The 16,681-nt window shown below is 45.6% G+C and overlaps 1 protein-coding gene across 8 annotated transcripts in view; it reads left to right on the top strand.

Annotated features, from left to right (window-relative positions):
• Positions 1-1,273: 1,273 nt before the first annotated feature.
• Positions 1,274-16,681, top strand: part of KCNQ2 (potassium voltage-gated channel subfamily Q member 2) — a 120,546-nt gene continuing 105,138 nt past the window's right edge. For all 8 annotated transcript variants that reach the window (XM_050918667.1, XM_050918661.1, XM_050918666.1 and 5 more), the window contains exon 1: positions 1,274-1,581. In XM_050918667.1, the coding sequence (XP_050774624.1) occupies positions 1,286-1,581 (296 nt within the window). In that variant the 5' untranslated portion in view covers positions 1,274-1,285. The remainder of the gene's footprint in view (positions 1,582-16,681) is intronic.

Here is a 16,681-nt window from a genome sequence, read left to right as displayed (position 1 = left end):
GGTAGGGGCTTTTGCATGTCTCTTTCCCAGAGAATCATGGTCTAGCAGAGAAGAACTGGGGGAAGAGAATCCATTTGGGCCTGGGGAGGGGAGCCATTTGTGTGTCCACATGATAATATGAATGTGGGGAAGGCTGGGAGGGGAGTCACTCTGGACCCGGAGTGTGTGTGTGGGGGAATAGAGGGCTGGCTTCCTGGCTTGGGAGGGGATACAGTGGCACATATTGGGGGATGGGCTGATGGAGGATGGCTAACGAGGGGCAGGGAGAGGGCATGCATTCCCCACAGATGAGTTGTGTGCACCTTTGGACGGTGTACAGCCACTGCTTAGTTTGTAATGAAAGAGGTGATGGGGTCATGTCATTTTTTTACTTTCATAAGTGACAGGGCAAGCCCAGAGGTGCCGGGGCTAGGAACTGCCAGGCCCAGGGGTTCCAGGGGGGCTAGGAACTGCCAGGCCCAGAGGTGCCGGGGGGGGGGGGCAGCTAGGAACCGTCAAGCCCAGATGTGCCAGGAGGCTATGAACTGCCAGGCCCAGAGGTGCCAGGGGGGGCTAGGAACTGCCATGCCCAGAGGTGCCAGGGGGGCTAGAAACTGCCATGCCCAGAGGTGCCGGGGGGGCTAGGAACTGCCAGGCCCAGAGGTGCCAGGGGGGCTAGAAACTGCCATGCCCCAAAGTGCCGGGAGTCTAGGAACTGCCAGGCCCGGAGGTGCGGGGACTCTGACCTTCCAAGCCCAGAGGTACAGGGGCTCAGCCCTGGCACAAATTAAGCCTTGTGCATAGCAGCACCAGTACCATTAATCTCCATCCCTTCCCCCCCAAGCCAGGGGGAGGGAGCCTGGATTTTCTTTCTTTGCAAAGCACAACGGGGAAAGGCGGAGGGAGGAGACCAACACTGAACACCCCCAGGCCCTTCTCATCCGCGGGCTTCCCCAGAGGAGCACGCCTGGAAGGCGCTTTCGCGAAGCCGGGTTCCCGAGGAGCAGGGCGGGGGTGCCCCTCCCCGGCTCCCCGCTCCAGCCCCACCCCGGAGAGGCAGGGACAGCGTGCAGGGCGGGCAGGCGGAGCTGCAGCGGGCGGGCGGCGAGGGGGCTGGCCACACTGCGGAGCGCCCTTGCGGCTTTTCCTTCCCGAGTCTCCGCGCTGCCTGCCCCGGCCCTGCCATGCCTCTCTCCGGCCCCGGGCTGCTGCCCTGCCCGCCGCCCCCCGCCCCGCGCCCGCTCTGAAAGCCAGCCAGGATCGGTCCCACCCCAGCCCGGGCTAACGACCGAGTCCCGGGGAGAGGATGGTGCAGAAATCCCGCAACGGAGGCGTGTACCCGGGTGCGACCGGAGAGAAGAAGCTGAAAGTGGGGTTCGTTGGGCTGGATCCAGGCGCCCCGGATTCCAACCGGGATGGGGCGCTGCTGATCGCCGGCTCGGAGAGCACCAAGCGGGGCAGCATCCTGAGCAAGCCCCGCTCCGCGATCTCCGGGACGGGGAAGCCCCCCAAAAGGAATGCCTTTTACCGCAAGCTGCAGAATTTCCTCTACAACGTGCTGGAGAGACCCCGCGGCTGGGCTTTCATCTACCACGCCTACGTGTGAGTAGCGAGTGCGGGCGGCTTCGCGCAGCCTGCCCCGGAGAGGGAGGCTGGGGATGGCTGGAGATCGCAGCTCACCTTGCAGCCAGGACAAGGGGCAGACGGGGCAGCAGCTGATGCCCCGGGGGGCTAAACCCGAGATGCAGGGGGAGAGGCGCTGTGTGCAGAGGAGGAGGGACGAGCTGCAGGGTGGCAGGTTTTAAGCTCCCCCCCTTTTTTTTTCACGCTGGCCTGTCTGCATCTTGCAGCTCGGAAACACCCGCTGAGCCAGCCGCTGTTGAGCCTTCCCTTCCTGAGCCCTGGCTGCGCTGCCTGCATTGTGTGTTGTGCCTCGCCTGCCTGGGCCCCAGTGCAGGGTGCAGTTCTTAAGAGGGATGGGGGAGGGACCACCTCAAAAAATCAAACATGCAGCCTTGCAAAATTGGAGGGTCGCTCATCCCAGGAAGACTGATAGCGACGATGCACATTTCCAGCCCTGAAGGGTACCAGATGCAATACAAACACTTCTGGTTCTTAGGTGAATACACTCGCCTAGCTCCTTCGCTTGTCTATCTGGGTGCTTGCCTCCTCTGCCTGATCACAATGTGCTGTGGGACATGACATGCTCACTGATCACTTGGCTCTGGTTTAGGTGGAGCAGTGGCTGGGTCTTTTGTTTTTGTTTTTTTTTTTGGTCCTGCTTGGAATCATCCTAGCAATGCTGTTAGCAGCAAGGAACAAAAAAAAATCTGGCCCAGGGGCTGCTGTCTGTGCTCTGTCTCCCTTCTCTACCCCACCAGTCTCCCCTACCGCTGTCCCCAGCTTTGATGGATCTCTGTGTGGCAGCATTTTGGGCTGTGGACTGGAAGGTATTTATGGACAGCAGCTAAAGTAGTGCTGTGTCAGGGAAGAAATGCTGATCAGTGTCTGATTTTTGACAGCAGAGGCAGGGAGTGGTAGACAAAGGAGCAGTCCCAAGGCAGACGTTTGCACTCAGATGCCCTTTTTTAACAAGTAATGTTTGTATTCCACTGATCAGTTGGAAGAAAGCGCAGATCAGCTCCTGTTGTTTGTGGGAATATAAAGGGGATGCCAAGCTGCATGATGTGCTGCTGTGTTACTGCAACTCCCTTCCCTCTGGGAGTTTCCATGGTCCCCACCAGGCTCTTCACCAAACCTGATGTAAGGCGGAGGCACCTGTCTGGCTTTTCCTTTTGTTGTGGTAGGTTTTGGTTTGTTTTGAATTGAGGGTTTGCCTCCCCCCGACCTGTTTTTTAATGTTTTTCCCTTTTACGTGATGGCGATGGTACCAAAAGTCACTGGGAAGTGCATTCAGGTGCTCAGCCATTTTGTAAGTGGAAGCATGTCAGAGAGATCTTGTTGCTGAGTAAACTTGGACGATGAAATTCTGGCTCCACTGAGGTCCATGGGAGCATGGCTGTTCACTTCAACGGGGCCCAGGTTTCTCCCAGAGAGATCATAACTGAGTGAGAAGCAAATCACATCAATATATCTTCATTTCTCCATTTGGTCCACAGTTAGAATATGTGTTATCCAATGTTCAGAGCTGTCAAGCATCTTCAGCTCTCATGGACTTCCCTTGCTCAGCACTTCCGAAAATCAGGCTCGTATTTTGTGAACAAGCCCTGTGTATGTGTGCACTGGATACTTGATGATGAAATACACATAAAGTCTTTATCAGTCCCTAGGGGCTGACTCTGTAGCTGCCATAGCCGGTGTGATTGCAGGGGTCAGGATAAAGATGACACAAGTGGAATGGGATGAAAGCAAAATGGCACATGGCAGGTTAACCCCGTGCAAAGAAGCTTTTTTAGTACAAAGAGAATAGTGTAGCTAACCTGTCTGACTCCTGTGTGATTAATCCAGACAGACACACTGTCCTGAATTTATCTCCTCAGGGTCCCTTTCAGAAACAAAGCTTTATAATGTCACTTGCTATTCCTGAGGGAGTAGTGGGATCATCCCAGATTCATGCAGCTACAAACTTTACATCATCCCTCATAGCCCTTCCCCAGAGGTGAAATCCAGCCCCATGCAGAGGACCATCACAAGGCCTGTACTACTGAAGTCCTGAAAACCAGGCTTAAGCGGGGCTTAGACCTTGTGGTAAGTGTCTGAATTTCACCCTCTATGCTCCGTATGTGGGCACCACGTCCAGGGAATACGTGTTTTTAGTTCCACAACCATGTGATGCACCTCCCCTGAACTTTTCCCACCTATCCCCCTCTCTCAGGAATACTTCAGCGCATTCCAAACCTCCAGACGTGTTGTTTTTTAAAGGCTCTGCCACAAAACTATTTCCCCTCAAGCCTCGATCAGGAAAATGCAGTCCAAGTTTATACTGCATGCAGTGCTGGACCAGTGACTATTTCAAGGGCCTACATATCATGATGCTTCAGATGCATGTTACACAGTATGGGGAAGCTGCCAAGCATTCTAGTCTTTTGGCCCATACTTGTGCCAGAGTTAGCCCTGCTACGTTGCTCGTTGATAGATGTAAAGAACATAATACACATCTAGACGAACGAAAGCCTGTGCACCAGTTTTGCCCCATTTGTTTTTGTAATTATTTATTTGTATTACATTAGTGCCTAGAGAACCCACATAACACTAGTCCCTTAGGGTAGGTGCAATACCTACATATAGTGAGAGACAGTCCTTGCTACAAAGAGATTACCCGCTAAGTAGGCAAAACAGACAAAGGGTGAGAGAATAGAGGCACAGGTAGGTGAAATGACTTGCTCAAGATCACACAGCAGGGCAGTGGCAGAGCTGGGGTCAGAATCCAGGTCTCTTGACTGCTAGGGCAGTGCCCTAGCCACTAGACCTTGTTACCTCCTCCCTCAGTTGAACCTGTTTTTGGAGCATAAGTGTGCATAGGCCTTCTGCACAGGAGTGAATTTCATCTGCAATGCACATGTGTAGTATTTGACTCAGTTTCCACTAGAGTGTGGAGCTTTGGGGAGTTTTCATGCGCCATCGTGCAGGTAGTGAGTGCTTCACCCACTGAAATGAAGGCAGGTGTGTTTGTGTCAGTGATTAGACTCTCAAATATTGTCTCCTTATAGCGAAACGTCCTAACACATTTGTCTCCTACGTTGAAAAAATGCACATGGATTCTATGTTAAATGCAGATAGATGTATTTGCATACGTAACTCTGTAACATGCACATCTGGAGCACCACACGTTAGAGTTTGACATCACACAGTGAAGTAAACTAGTGTACGTCTAAGTGCGCATGGTATGTTCATTTCCACATGCAGGTCTCAGCCAGGATTTTTCTTGTTTTTCCTCATTTTTGACCCTCACATCTCACACTATGATGACTGTTTAAAAAAACAAAGGAAATTCAGTCCAAAAATGTAGTTAAAGCAGTATTGTGATGATGTGATGATGTGACTGTATGAAAGCATATATGAAAGTTATGGCACACAGCCATATAACAATTGGGACTGATCTGCTTTGTCCTCTGTTCCACTCCCCTAGCTGTAATGGCATTCTGGGCATAAAGGTGCTTTCTCAGCCAACGCTAGCTCTGCATGTTCTTGTTGGACCTTGTCTTCTTTCAGGGATGAAGTATGGGATTTGGCAAACCACAGCAGTGTGCTGGCATTCTCTTGACATTGTGTGGGTGGCTGGTACTTTGGTTTTAAAAGATCAGATTCCCTGAATTTCCTCTTGGAGAGGTGAGCAGATAGGTAGCTTCCCAGTGCTGGTGATCAGTTTTCACAGCTGATGATTAGCTCACCACAGGAATCCAAGTGAGGTGCAGTCTCATCCCAAAGGGTCTACTTCCCTTTGGACATGTGCTGTTGCCCCTTTGTGCCAGTTTGGGGGCAAAACCACAGACTATTCTGTGTCTCTGTATTGTGATTGATTTTTTTGACACCTTCCCCAGGCTAACACAAGTGGTGATCTGTTCATAGGATATAAAATGGACCTAATTTTTTGACCTTGCCCTTCATTTGAAAACACACAATTTTGCACAAGCAGTTTCATGCACTAACAGCCAAGCGTGCAGGGGACAGAATTTTCATGTGCAAAACTGTCTGCTGGAGTGAAGGTTGGGTTCTGCCCCCACTGAAAATCAGTCCCATTGTATCTATGATTTTCATTGGATTATTTCTCTCATGCCCGCTCTACTTCTTCTGTCAGAGTCTGACTTAGGCATGAGGCCTGATACTGCTCAAGTGAAGCCTCACTGAAGTGCCAACATAGGCTTTTCCTGGGAGAAGCTGGTGCTTAGGCCTTGAACTGGCTGTCTACACAGAGGTTGTGTGGGTGGCTGGTACTTGGGCTTGAGGCTGTCTTTCCCTTTTGCCTATTTCACATATGTCTTCAAACTCCTCTATCTTGCTCACTGTAATCTGTTCGTAGGATGCAATATCTAGTATCCTGTCTTCTGACAGTGACTGCTGCCAGATGCTTCAGAGGGACTGAACAGAACAGGGCAATTATTGAGTGATCCATCCCCTGTTGTTCATTCTCAGCTTCTGGACATCAGAGGTTTATGGACACTCAGAGCATGGGATTGTGTCTCTGAACATCTTGGTTAATAGCCATTGATGGACCTGTCCTCCATGAATTTATGTAATTCTCTTCTCAATCCAGTTATACTTTTGGCCTTCACAACGTCCCCTGGGAACGAGTTCCACATGTTGACTGTGCATTGTGTGAAGAAGTGCTTCCTTTTGTTTGTTTTAAACTTGCTGCTTATTAATTTCATTCGGTGCCCCTGGTTCCTGTGTTATGTGAAGGGGTAAATAACACTTCCTTATTCACTTTTTTGGCACTATTCATGATTTTATAGACCTTTATCATACCCCTCCTTAATTGTCTCTTTCCCAAGCTGAAGAAGTGGGCGTACTATGAATTTATGTGGTGGCATTATGATATTTTCTGTCTCATTATCTATCCCTTTCCTAATGGTTCGTAACATTCTGTTTGTTTCTTTGAGTGCCACGGCACAATGAACAGATGTTATCAGAGAAAGATCTCTTTCTTGAGTGGTAACAGCTAATTTAGACCTCATTGTTTTATAGGTATGATTGAGATTCTGTTTTCCAATGTGCATTACTTTGCATTTATCAAGATTGAATTTCACCTGCCATATTGTTGCCAGTCATTCAGCTTTGTGAGATTCCTTTGTAACTCTTCGCAATTAGCTTTGGACTTAACTACCTTGGGTAATTTGTGTCGTCTGCAAGCTTTGCCCCCTCATTGTTTATCCCCTTTTCCATATCATTTGTGAATATGTTGAACAGCACTGGTCCCAGTACAGATCCTTGGAAGACCCCGCTATTTACCTCTCTCCACTTTGAAAATTTACCATTTATTCCTACCCCTTGTTTCCTATCTTTTAACCAGTTACCAATCCATGAGATGACCTTCCCTCTTAATCCATGACTACTTACTTTGCTTAAGAGCCTATGGTGAGGGACTTTGTCATAGGCTTTCTGAAAGACCAAGTACACTCTTGTACACATGCTTGTTGACACTCTCAAAGAATTCTAATAGAATAACAAGGCATGATTTTCCTTTACAAAAGCCGCATTGACTCTTCCCCAACATATTGTATTCATCTGGTCTGATAATTCTGTTCTTTACTATAGTGTCAACCAGTTTGCCAGGTGCTGAAGTTAGGCTTATCAGCCTGTAATTGCCAGGATCACCTCTGGAGTCTTTTTTAAAAATTGGCATTACATTACCTATCCTCCAGGCCTCCGGTACAGAGGTTCATTTAAATGATAGGTTACATACCACAGTTAGTAGTTCTGTAACTTCATATTTGAGTTCCTTCAGAACTCTTGGGTGAACACCATCAGGTCCTGGTGACTTATTACTAGTAAATTTATCACATCAGTATGTGCCTCAAGCTGATTTTTTTTTTAATTTCAACCAAAATCATTCATCCATTTCTCAGAACAAGGTTGGGAGAAAATACAGTGTTTTACCCATGTTAAAAAAATTACAACCATGTTTAATACTTCCATGTTCTGCTCCACTACAGTGTTTGTAAGAGAACAAGGTTAGGTTGGTGCAGTGAAGCCATATCAAATAATGCAACTTTGGTTCTGGAGTGTCTTTCCTACAAAAACATGGACCCATTTCTGTTGGTGTTGAATTCTCTTAATTCCCACCAAGTCAATGTGAGCTGATGGCTCTCAGCACCTGGCAGGATCAAGCCCTGTATCACATAGTATTTTGCACAGTTACAGGTTATTGACCTCACTTATGGCTTCTGGTGATCAAGGGTCAAAAATGGCTTAAGTCTCAAATGAAAATAAGCAAATTATTCTGGTGACCTTAACTTGGTCTCCCGAACATAGTTACAATAGGCATTGTTATCTAATTATAACAGACCCACATTACAAGGGGAATGATTGACGATCTCACTGGTGCTAAATAAAGGTATCGCAGATTGGCACAAAGGCGTATTTGCATATTGGGGGATCTTGCCAGCCCTCTATCTGGCTCTATCCAGTGCCGTTAGATCTTCTATTTCCACAACTTCAATTATTTAAAGGGACACTAATTATATTCTAAGTAAAAATAATTGAGCTACACTGACAGTTACGCTATGGGGAAGAACGGACCCTTGAGATTGCAGAGAAGTGCTTTTTCTTTAAATGCAGTCCCTCAGTTGTCTTTCCTTTCCATCCAGAGTCCAGGGCAGGAGTCATTCTTCCACAATAAAAATGAAAGATGCTATGTCCTCACCTCACTGAACATGCCAAGCGACTTCAGCTCCCCACACAATTCCATCAGCTCTATCCTGGCCAACCAGAATATAACACCTTATAATATATAATTTCAAGAAGCTGGGGGATCATACCCATTTATTATAAAGCACCGAAATATAAAAGCGTGGATGGCTTGGTGGGAACTATCTCAAGCAGAAGTCATGAGCTGATGTAGAGAGGAGATTGCTTTATCGTAGCCTTTGGGCTTTTTTAACTGCATGACAGCCAATAGGGAGCTAAACTAAGCAGTTCTTCCACCTATCTGCCAGCTCTGTCTGGCTTCAATATTTCTAAGGTGCTGTTGGCATGTTAGAACCTTTCTCCCCTAAAGCCTACTCTTTGGTTATTACTAGGGTGGATGGCCTTCTTTTTAAAGTTATTTTTCTGACACTCCCCCTCCAAAAGCCCTAAACCACAAAAAAAGACTTTACTAACAAATTTTATAATCAGCAATTCATGTGGAGTATTGTGTACCCTCTGCACAGTGGAAGCCCCAGCAGTTCTTTCAGAGGGAGCCCAAGCTAACGAACTAATCTAAGTCCTGGAAATTTGCTGACATTCTTGATGACTGTGGCGCATGCACAAAGAAATAATGCAAAAAGCAGCAAACCCCGTAGAACCACGTCGTTTTGTGCTAGAACAGACACCTGGTGGGGAAACAGGGCTTGCAGGGGGAAAAGGTTGAGGGCAGGGATGGGGAACGTTAAGGATATAGTATCCCCTTAAGGTTTAAAGGAAGAGAAAGTGCAATCAGGATGAAATCCATTATTTCAGGGTTGGCTGTGCAACCCCTGTGTTTTTAAGCATTTATAACAGGACTTCTCCTAGGGCTTAGTGCTCTCTGGTGTGTGGAAGAGAAATGATCCCTTAGGATGTCACATGGGGGTAAGAAGCAATCAAATGAATTTAAGAAAGAGAAGATATAGGCTGAATACCATGAAATTAACTGACTACAGAATCACTCCCCGTGTGAATGGATGGGATCCCTATTACTTGAGACATTTAAAATCTCCTTGGATTCCACAGGAGGTGATGTCCTGTAGGCACCAATCTAACTCATGCCCTCTATAGAAAGATAATAACGTATAAGGGACAATCTTACACCTGGGGTGGGGAATGGATTAGATGATCTTATAGTTCTTTTTCTTTTGTCTTGTTGCTGTGCTTCTCTGAGTGTTTGAAAGATACACCAGGAATGATGTGTATGAAGCTTAGTTGATAAACAGGCTTGGATATAGCCTGAACCTTAAAGAGTCCTGTCTTGAGTGATCTGTTAGTCCCATGACAGATTGTTCTATAGGATATCGTGGAGAGGAACTGGTTAGCAACCTTGATGTGCCACAGCTATGCACTTGCGCAGTCAAAACCTACTGAGACTGTTGCTCTTTCCTTTGCTATTAGAGCTCAACTGGATTACAGAAGACAAGTCACTCAGAGAGGCTGCTGTTTTGATTAGCTAAAAACAGATTAATAGTGTCAGCGAGATACTCAGTTGTTTCAGCCCAACAGGTGCCCAAAGGCAAACTACCCACATTTCCTGTGTGGATCATGCATCTTAAAAAGGATTCAGTCAGAGTGCCAGTTTGTGGTGTTTAGATGCTGCTTCTGATTATTAGAACTAGGTGCACTGGCCGTTGGGAGTCTGAAAGGACAGGAAGGAGGGGGGAGAAGTTGAGGAGGCAGAGTGAGAGTTACAGAGGGTGCAGCAGCAGCTTGGTACAGAGCTTTCCACTGTAAAAATAAAGTCCTGTTGAAGTTTGTTTGATACAACGCAGTGGTGCTCAGATACTCAGGTGGTGAGGATGGTATAAGAACTGAAATGGAACAGGAATAGAAAACACAATCTGGCTTTGATATGCAAACTAAAAACCAGACTGAGAAGACTTTGCAAAACCTAGCCCCAGCCCAGGTTTGGTCCATTTCTGTAGAAACTAGAGGTGGGTTAACTACAGAGCCATTGTTCCAACCCCCCTGAAATTCAGGCAAAATGAGATCTAGAGCAGAGCCTCCCCAGGTTTTGGTTTTTCAAAGCCTAAACCCAGCTGATGAGGTTCTGAGACACCAAACCAACCACTGGTGTGTTGCTCAGTTCCCTGAGTGAGGTGTTTTTTACAAAGGGAACTTTATAACACACCCTAATAAAAATGTAGGAGAGAATGCAGGAGTACAGAAATGTGGGAAGGTGTGATAAGGAATCAATACCTATGGAACTGTTTATTATTAATCATCATTATTATTATTTTATTATTCATTAATCACCGTAGCACTTAATAACCCAATCAGGGCCCCACTGTGCTGAGTGCTGTACAAATACATAGCAAAGAGACAGTCTCAAAGATCTTACTCTCTAAACATGTGATGAGAGACAACGGTTGGAGATGGATAGTGAAATGAGAGGAAGGACAAGGTTACAGTGATAAAGTAAGTGGCAGTCACAGCCTGCCTGCTCCCCAACCGTTGTACTAAAAGGCGTTAGTTGCAGGATCACCAGGGTGAATCATGAGACATTTGGCACTTTGTCTCTTGGAGAACTGAGGTTTATTCTCTCTTCTGAGTGTGTGTGGACTGGCCATTAGTTCAAAAGGAGGAGACTCTCTTAGTTATGAACTTTCAGGCCAGTGAATTTCCAGATACCTCATTTGTAAATGGACTCCTGCTTTCCTGAAAGCTTTGTTTTACGGTGCTCTCTTCTTATAGCTGTGCCGCCGAAGGATTTGACAAAATCAGAGCGAAATACAGCTGAGAAAGCTGGAGTTACTGCTGTGCACTGCAATAGCTTGTAGCAGTAGGGCAGTAGATAAGAACACAGGTTCTGCTGATGGGCTGTCAGTCCTTATGAAGTTATTACCACCCGCAGGGGGAAAGCATTACCATAAATACTGACATACATGGTGACTCGTACGTACAGAAACTACTCTGTCTCATATTTCAAGAATGAGTAAACCTAGGAGCTTGTTTCCTAGTAGACACCCAGCCCGTCTCTTTATTGTGATATCTGTTCAGTGCAGCTGAAAGGTAATTTCAATACCCAGTGCAACAGGAGAATATAAAAGTCAAAGAAAAGATTAATTAACGTAATATGTAGTAAAATTAACGATAATCCATATTTATTATGCTAACAGTGTCCCCAGCTGAAATAAGAGCTCTGTTGTGGTGCTGCACATACCCATGGTAAGAGACCCAAAAAGCTTATCAAAAAGTATCACAAAGACAAGACAGATGAAAGACAGGAGAAAGGGTTGCAGCAGACAGCTGTCAGGATGGTGTCTGCCCAAACATCATCTTGGTTCCACTCTACCGTTTGATGTTATTTCTGTTTTATTTTTTTTTCTGGTTTTGTTTGTGAGGTTTGCAAAAGGATGTCTGAGTTCTTGGGGCTGAGGCGGGGTGAGGAGAAGGCAGGAGAGGAGGCACTAATAGGAACTGGAGTAGTAAAGACAAGCTCATTCAGATTTTCCAGCCCAATAGGAAATTGATGCTGATGATCCTGAACATCCTGCTCAGGAATAACATAATCATAAATATCAATCTCCAGCATCCTGTGTGTTGTTTTCTCCACTGTATTTCATAAAATGTGGCCTTGCCCTGTGTTTTGTCCCAAGTGTTGCTGATGGTGCATTTGAGGAATGCTGGCTATATCCTTCATGTGGGACTTAAGTGGCCTGTTATCTCTGAGACACATGCATATCAGCAAAATGTCCAGTTGCATCAGTTTCCTTTCCCTTTGTCAATGACGCGGTTCTTGAGAACCCCTCATGATAAGATACTACCTGATAGCTGTCCACCCTTTGCCGGGACCTTGCTATCAGTGTCGCAGCCTACAGTGTGCTCATTTGCCTTCAACAATATCTTTAGCTACAATACGGTACATAGATCCAAGGATTCCAGTTGAGTTTGTAACACTCTGTACCTCAAAATAGCACCCTGGAACCCCCGTTATGACGGGTTGGATCACAGAAACCCCCTTGGAAACTGCCAACTGATGTGCCAAGACTACTTCTGCCCCTTCTTTCCCTGCCACCTTGGGACTCCAACACCCTGTCCTGTTGAGCCAGACACACCAGTCTGCTCCAACAAAGACCCAGGGTCTGAACCACGTGTCCCAAAGCTGCAGACTTAACTGAATGCAACTTAAGAAGTGTTCCTGTCTTTAACACTCAGATGCCCAACTCCGAATGGGGGCTAAACCACAAATAAATCCACTTTACCCTGTATAAATCTTATACAGGGTAAACTCATAAATTGTTCACCCTCTATAACACTCATAGAGAGATATGTACAGCTGTTTGCCCCCCCAGGTATTAATACATATTCTGGGTTAATTAATAAGTAAAAAGTGATTTTATTAAATACAGAAAGTAGGATTTAAGTGGTTCCAAGTAGTAACAGACAGAACAAAGTGAATTACCAAGTAAAATAAAATAAAACACGCAAGTCTGAGTCTAATACAGTAAGAAAACTGAGTACAGATAAAAACCTCACCCTTAGAGGAATTCTGGTAAGCTTCTTTTTACAGACTAGTCTCCTTCTAGTCTGGGTCCAACAATCACTCACACCCCCTGTAGTTACTGTCCTTTGTTCCAGTATCTTTCAGGTATCCTTGGGGGTGGAGAGGCTCTCTCTTTAGTCAGCTGAAGACAAAATGGAGGGGTCTACCAGGGGTTTCTCCTTTCTCCTATGCAAAGTCCAGCGCCAAGATGGAGTTTTGGAGTCACATGGGCAAGTCACATGTCCACGCATGACTCAATTTTTACAGGCAGCAGCCATTGCTTACCTGCTACCTTGAATGTCTTCATATAGATTTCTTATGTGGATTGGAGCCTCCCAAGATCCATTTTCCCCTTAAGTGCTTCTTGATTGGGCACTTAATTTGCACATTCCTTTCTCAAGAAGCTGACCAAATGCTTTACTAAGGTTACTTAAAAATCAAGCCAATACACAGCCAGTATTCATAACTTTGAATACAAAAATGACACATGCATACAAATATGATTAATAGATTCAGTAGATCATAGACCTTTACAGAGATATGTTACATGGCATATGTAGCATAAAACATATTCTAGTTATGTCATATATACATTCATAAGCATATTTCCATAAAGCCTTATGGGGGGCACTGTCACACCCGTATTCACCACTGTGATAGGATTTTGGTATGTTTTGTCTGAAGTATGCCTTGTGAAGTATCATTTTAAAAAGCCTTAATTTGTGGAACATTAATATCTTGTTGAGTTGTGTGTACTATCATTGTGAAGTTATGAAGTATTGCTATGTGTGTGTTACTGAAATACGTTGTGAGGTTGGGATACACCCACAGCTGGCCTGTTAGTGGCAACAAAGGAGCAACTATCCCTGGCCAGACAGGTGTTGATGGCCCATCGAGAAGAATTCACTCGCCCAGAGACCTGTGCAATGGAGGCGGCCTAATCCCCATCCAGGCAAAGATCATTTTAGCAGCTGGAAGAAAGCATAAAAGAGGGACAGTGATATCATCACTTCGCCTCTTCCCCCCTCTCCCATCTCAACACCTGGAAGATCGTCTGGAAGAAAAAAGACTTTTGAACTGGGGTGATTGGTCCCAAGCTGGGAAGGGAATCCAGCCTGTGTATTGAAACCTGTGAGCTGCCTGTAACATCTATTAAGGTGAGAGACAGCTCGATTCAAATCTTGCTTAGTCCATAGAATTTAGATTGCGAATTTATTTTTATTTCTTGTGTAATCAACTCTGATCCCTGTGCCTGCTACTTATAATCTGTCTTTCTGTAGTTACTAAATCTGTTTTATATTTTATCTAAAACTGTGTTTTTGGTTGAAGTGCTCAGGGAATCACAGCTCAGATTACAACGTCCACTTTCTTTGACAAAGTGGTGAACTAATTAATGAGCTTGCACTGTCTTGAGCAGTGCAAAACGGTGTATTTCTGGGGTGCAAGGCTGGGGTGATCTGCTGGTGCCTCTCTCTGTATTATTCGTGAGTGGCTTAGAGAGCATTCTTGCAATTTCCACATGCTGAGGGCTGAATAATTGTAGCTCCTGGAGGGTGTTGGTTGCTTGTCACTGGCATAGCTTTGTGGGAGACAGCCCAGGCTGGAGAGTTAAGGGGGCAGAGTAGTCCCACAGTTCCAGGTTTCACCTTGGGGATTCCGTCACAGTTAATTTCTACAAAGTGCATATCTTATGGACAATGTAACTGCTTCCTGGAAGAAATTAATATTATTTTTGATGACTTGTAAGGCCAATGACCTTGTGGTGCCCTATGACAGATATGGCACATGCCAGTTTTCTGTAATCAGGTATGTGTCTGTGATGAATAAGTGCACCGAATTTTGAGGTTCCAGCTCTAAAGGACATTTACTATATGAGTGTAGCTCAACAGGGTAGGTTGACCAGTTGAGATCAAATAGTTCTTGAAAAATCTGGCCAAAAGTTCTAGCCTGCACAAACCCTATGCTGTTAAAAGTGCTAGTTCAACATTCTGGCAGTGGGTGTATGTTTGTGGATTGATTCCATGCTCTAGTGTCCCAGCAGAAACTCTGATTTCTGTTGGGCTGGTCCAATGCAGAATGACGTACTCCAGTAATGAAATGGCCACTGACCTTATCTGGCTTTAGCAGTGAACCTGTGCATGTGGCGAGATTGGTCTGGTCTCTGCAATTCAAATTAATGCAATGTGTGCACATAAACTTGTGGGTTTGTACAGAGCCTATGATAATGGGCTCCTAGGAGCTACTTCAATACGAATAATAAACAGTAATAATAATAATTGATGAAAATACCTGAAGGTAAGCTCAGAAGAACAAGGGTCTTTTTAATCAATAGGATTCATTTTATATATTGCTCTTGCCTGTTTAGAAATGTGAGCATGATATTGATGGTTCAGCATTTAATAAAGGGAAGGGTAAGAGAAGTGAATCAGAACCACCAGTTCTGTTTTGTGCTGCTGTTTTATGGGGGATTCTGCAGCTAGGTGTGCTTTTGAATGTGCCCAACCAAAGTACATGGTGAGATTAGTAGTGCAATTGATGTCTAACACCCTGATCCAGCCAAACCGTACACATGTTGCAGTTACAAAACCTGTGCTAAGTAATGAGGACCAAAATGTCACAGTTATAAAGCTAGGGCAGTTGGAGGTATCAGGCTGATGTAGCTGTTGAGCTGGTAGGTCATTGTTTTGTTTCCTTTTCATAGATCCTCCTTGTTTCAATGTGTCTGGCACCACTGGAACTGCCATAGCCTGTCTAGCCAAATCCTCCTAACTAGACCTTTGCTCACGCCTCAGCATGTTAATTTGAGACTCCTGAGTCATCTCGTTAGGCAGAGAGCTATTTATTTCAGTGTTTATATTACATTTCAGAAGAGTGGGTGCACCTCTTCCACTCCCGAACCCTGCCCTGTCTCTTTATATGTACTCTGGGCTTGAGTCAGCAGCCCCAGAGAGCCTTAAAATTGGCGTAAGCCGCAGGAATCTCCGGACTGCTTAGGTTCTGCTTAGGGAAAGGGGGCATGACTAGGGGAACAGGAGCTTGTCTGTGACATCCATTCACTTCAGTGATCCCTGGCTGCTAGAACAGCCCTGGGTGATGTGTGTGTTCTGGGCAACTGGTGTAAGTTAGAGCAGACCTCAGGCTACTCTAATTCACAGCCGGGAACAGGGGGAGTGCAAAGGGGGATGATATCCACTTTTTCTCCGTTCCTGAGATGCACCAAGTGCAGCTAGGAATCTGAGCTTCTGTGTATATTATTCGCTGCAGTCTTATGGAATCATCATGGCCCCGGTTTTCAAAGACCAGGGCACAGAATATGCACGTGAACAGTTAATTGTATCTTTAAAACCAGTATGTACATAGACAAATTGGGTATTTCTAGGCACAGATTCCCATCTCTGTGTGCAACTGCCTGATCCACAACCTTGAGCATGGGTTTTGTAGGAGCAGGTAACTGTGTATAGGGCCCCTGTACAAAAACTTGACAAAGGTCAGGCAGCTGGTGTCTTGGGACCGCTGCTAATCACGCTGACCAGCATCACTTCACTTTTATCTTTTGCTTCACCATCACTTTATTGAATCCATCTGTTATCTCTCATCTTAAACTTGGACCTCAAGCTTTTCAGGGCAGGTTCTGTAGCATCCTTCTGTTTGTACAGCACCTAGAAGTTAAATAAAGTAAATGCCTTGGAGGAGATACCCTTTATTCACAGTTAATAGCCCCTCCCACTGAAATTAGTTGGGCTGCTCATAGATTAAGAACTAGATTTGTAAAGGTATATAGGGAAATCAGTCCCACTGAAATCAAAATGGGATTTTAAAAATCTGGCCCTAAGGTACTAAGTGTGAGTAAGGACGGCAAAATCTGTC

This window comes from Gopherus flavomarginatus, chromosome 11 (genome assembly GCF_025201925.1).
Source record: "Gopherus flavomarginatus isolate rGopFla2 chromosome 11, rGopFla2.mat.asm, whole genome shotgun sequence".
Taxonomy (NCBI): Eukaryota; Metazoa; Chordata; order Testudines; family Testudinidae; genus Gopherus; species Gopherus flavomarginatus.
The sequence above is the reverse complement of the archived record's forward strand: the minus strand, read 5'-3'. Positions and strand labels throughout refer to the sequence as shown.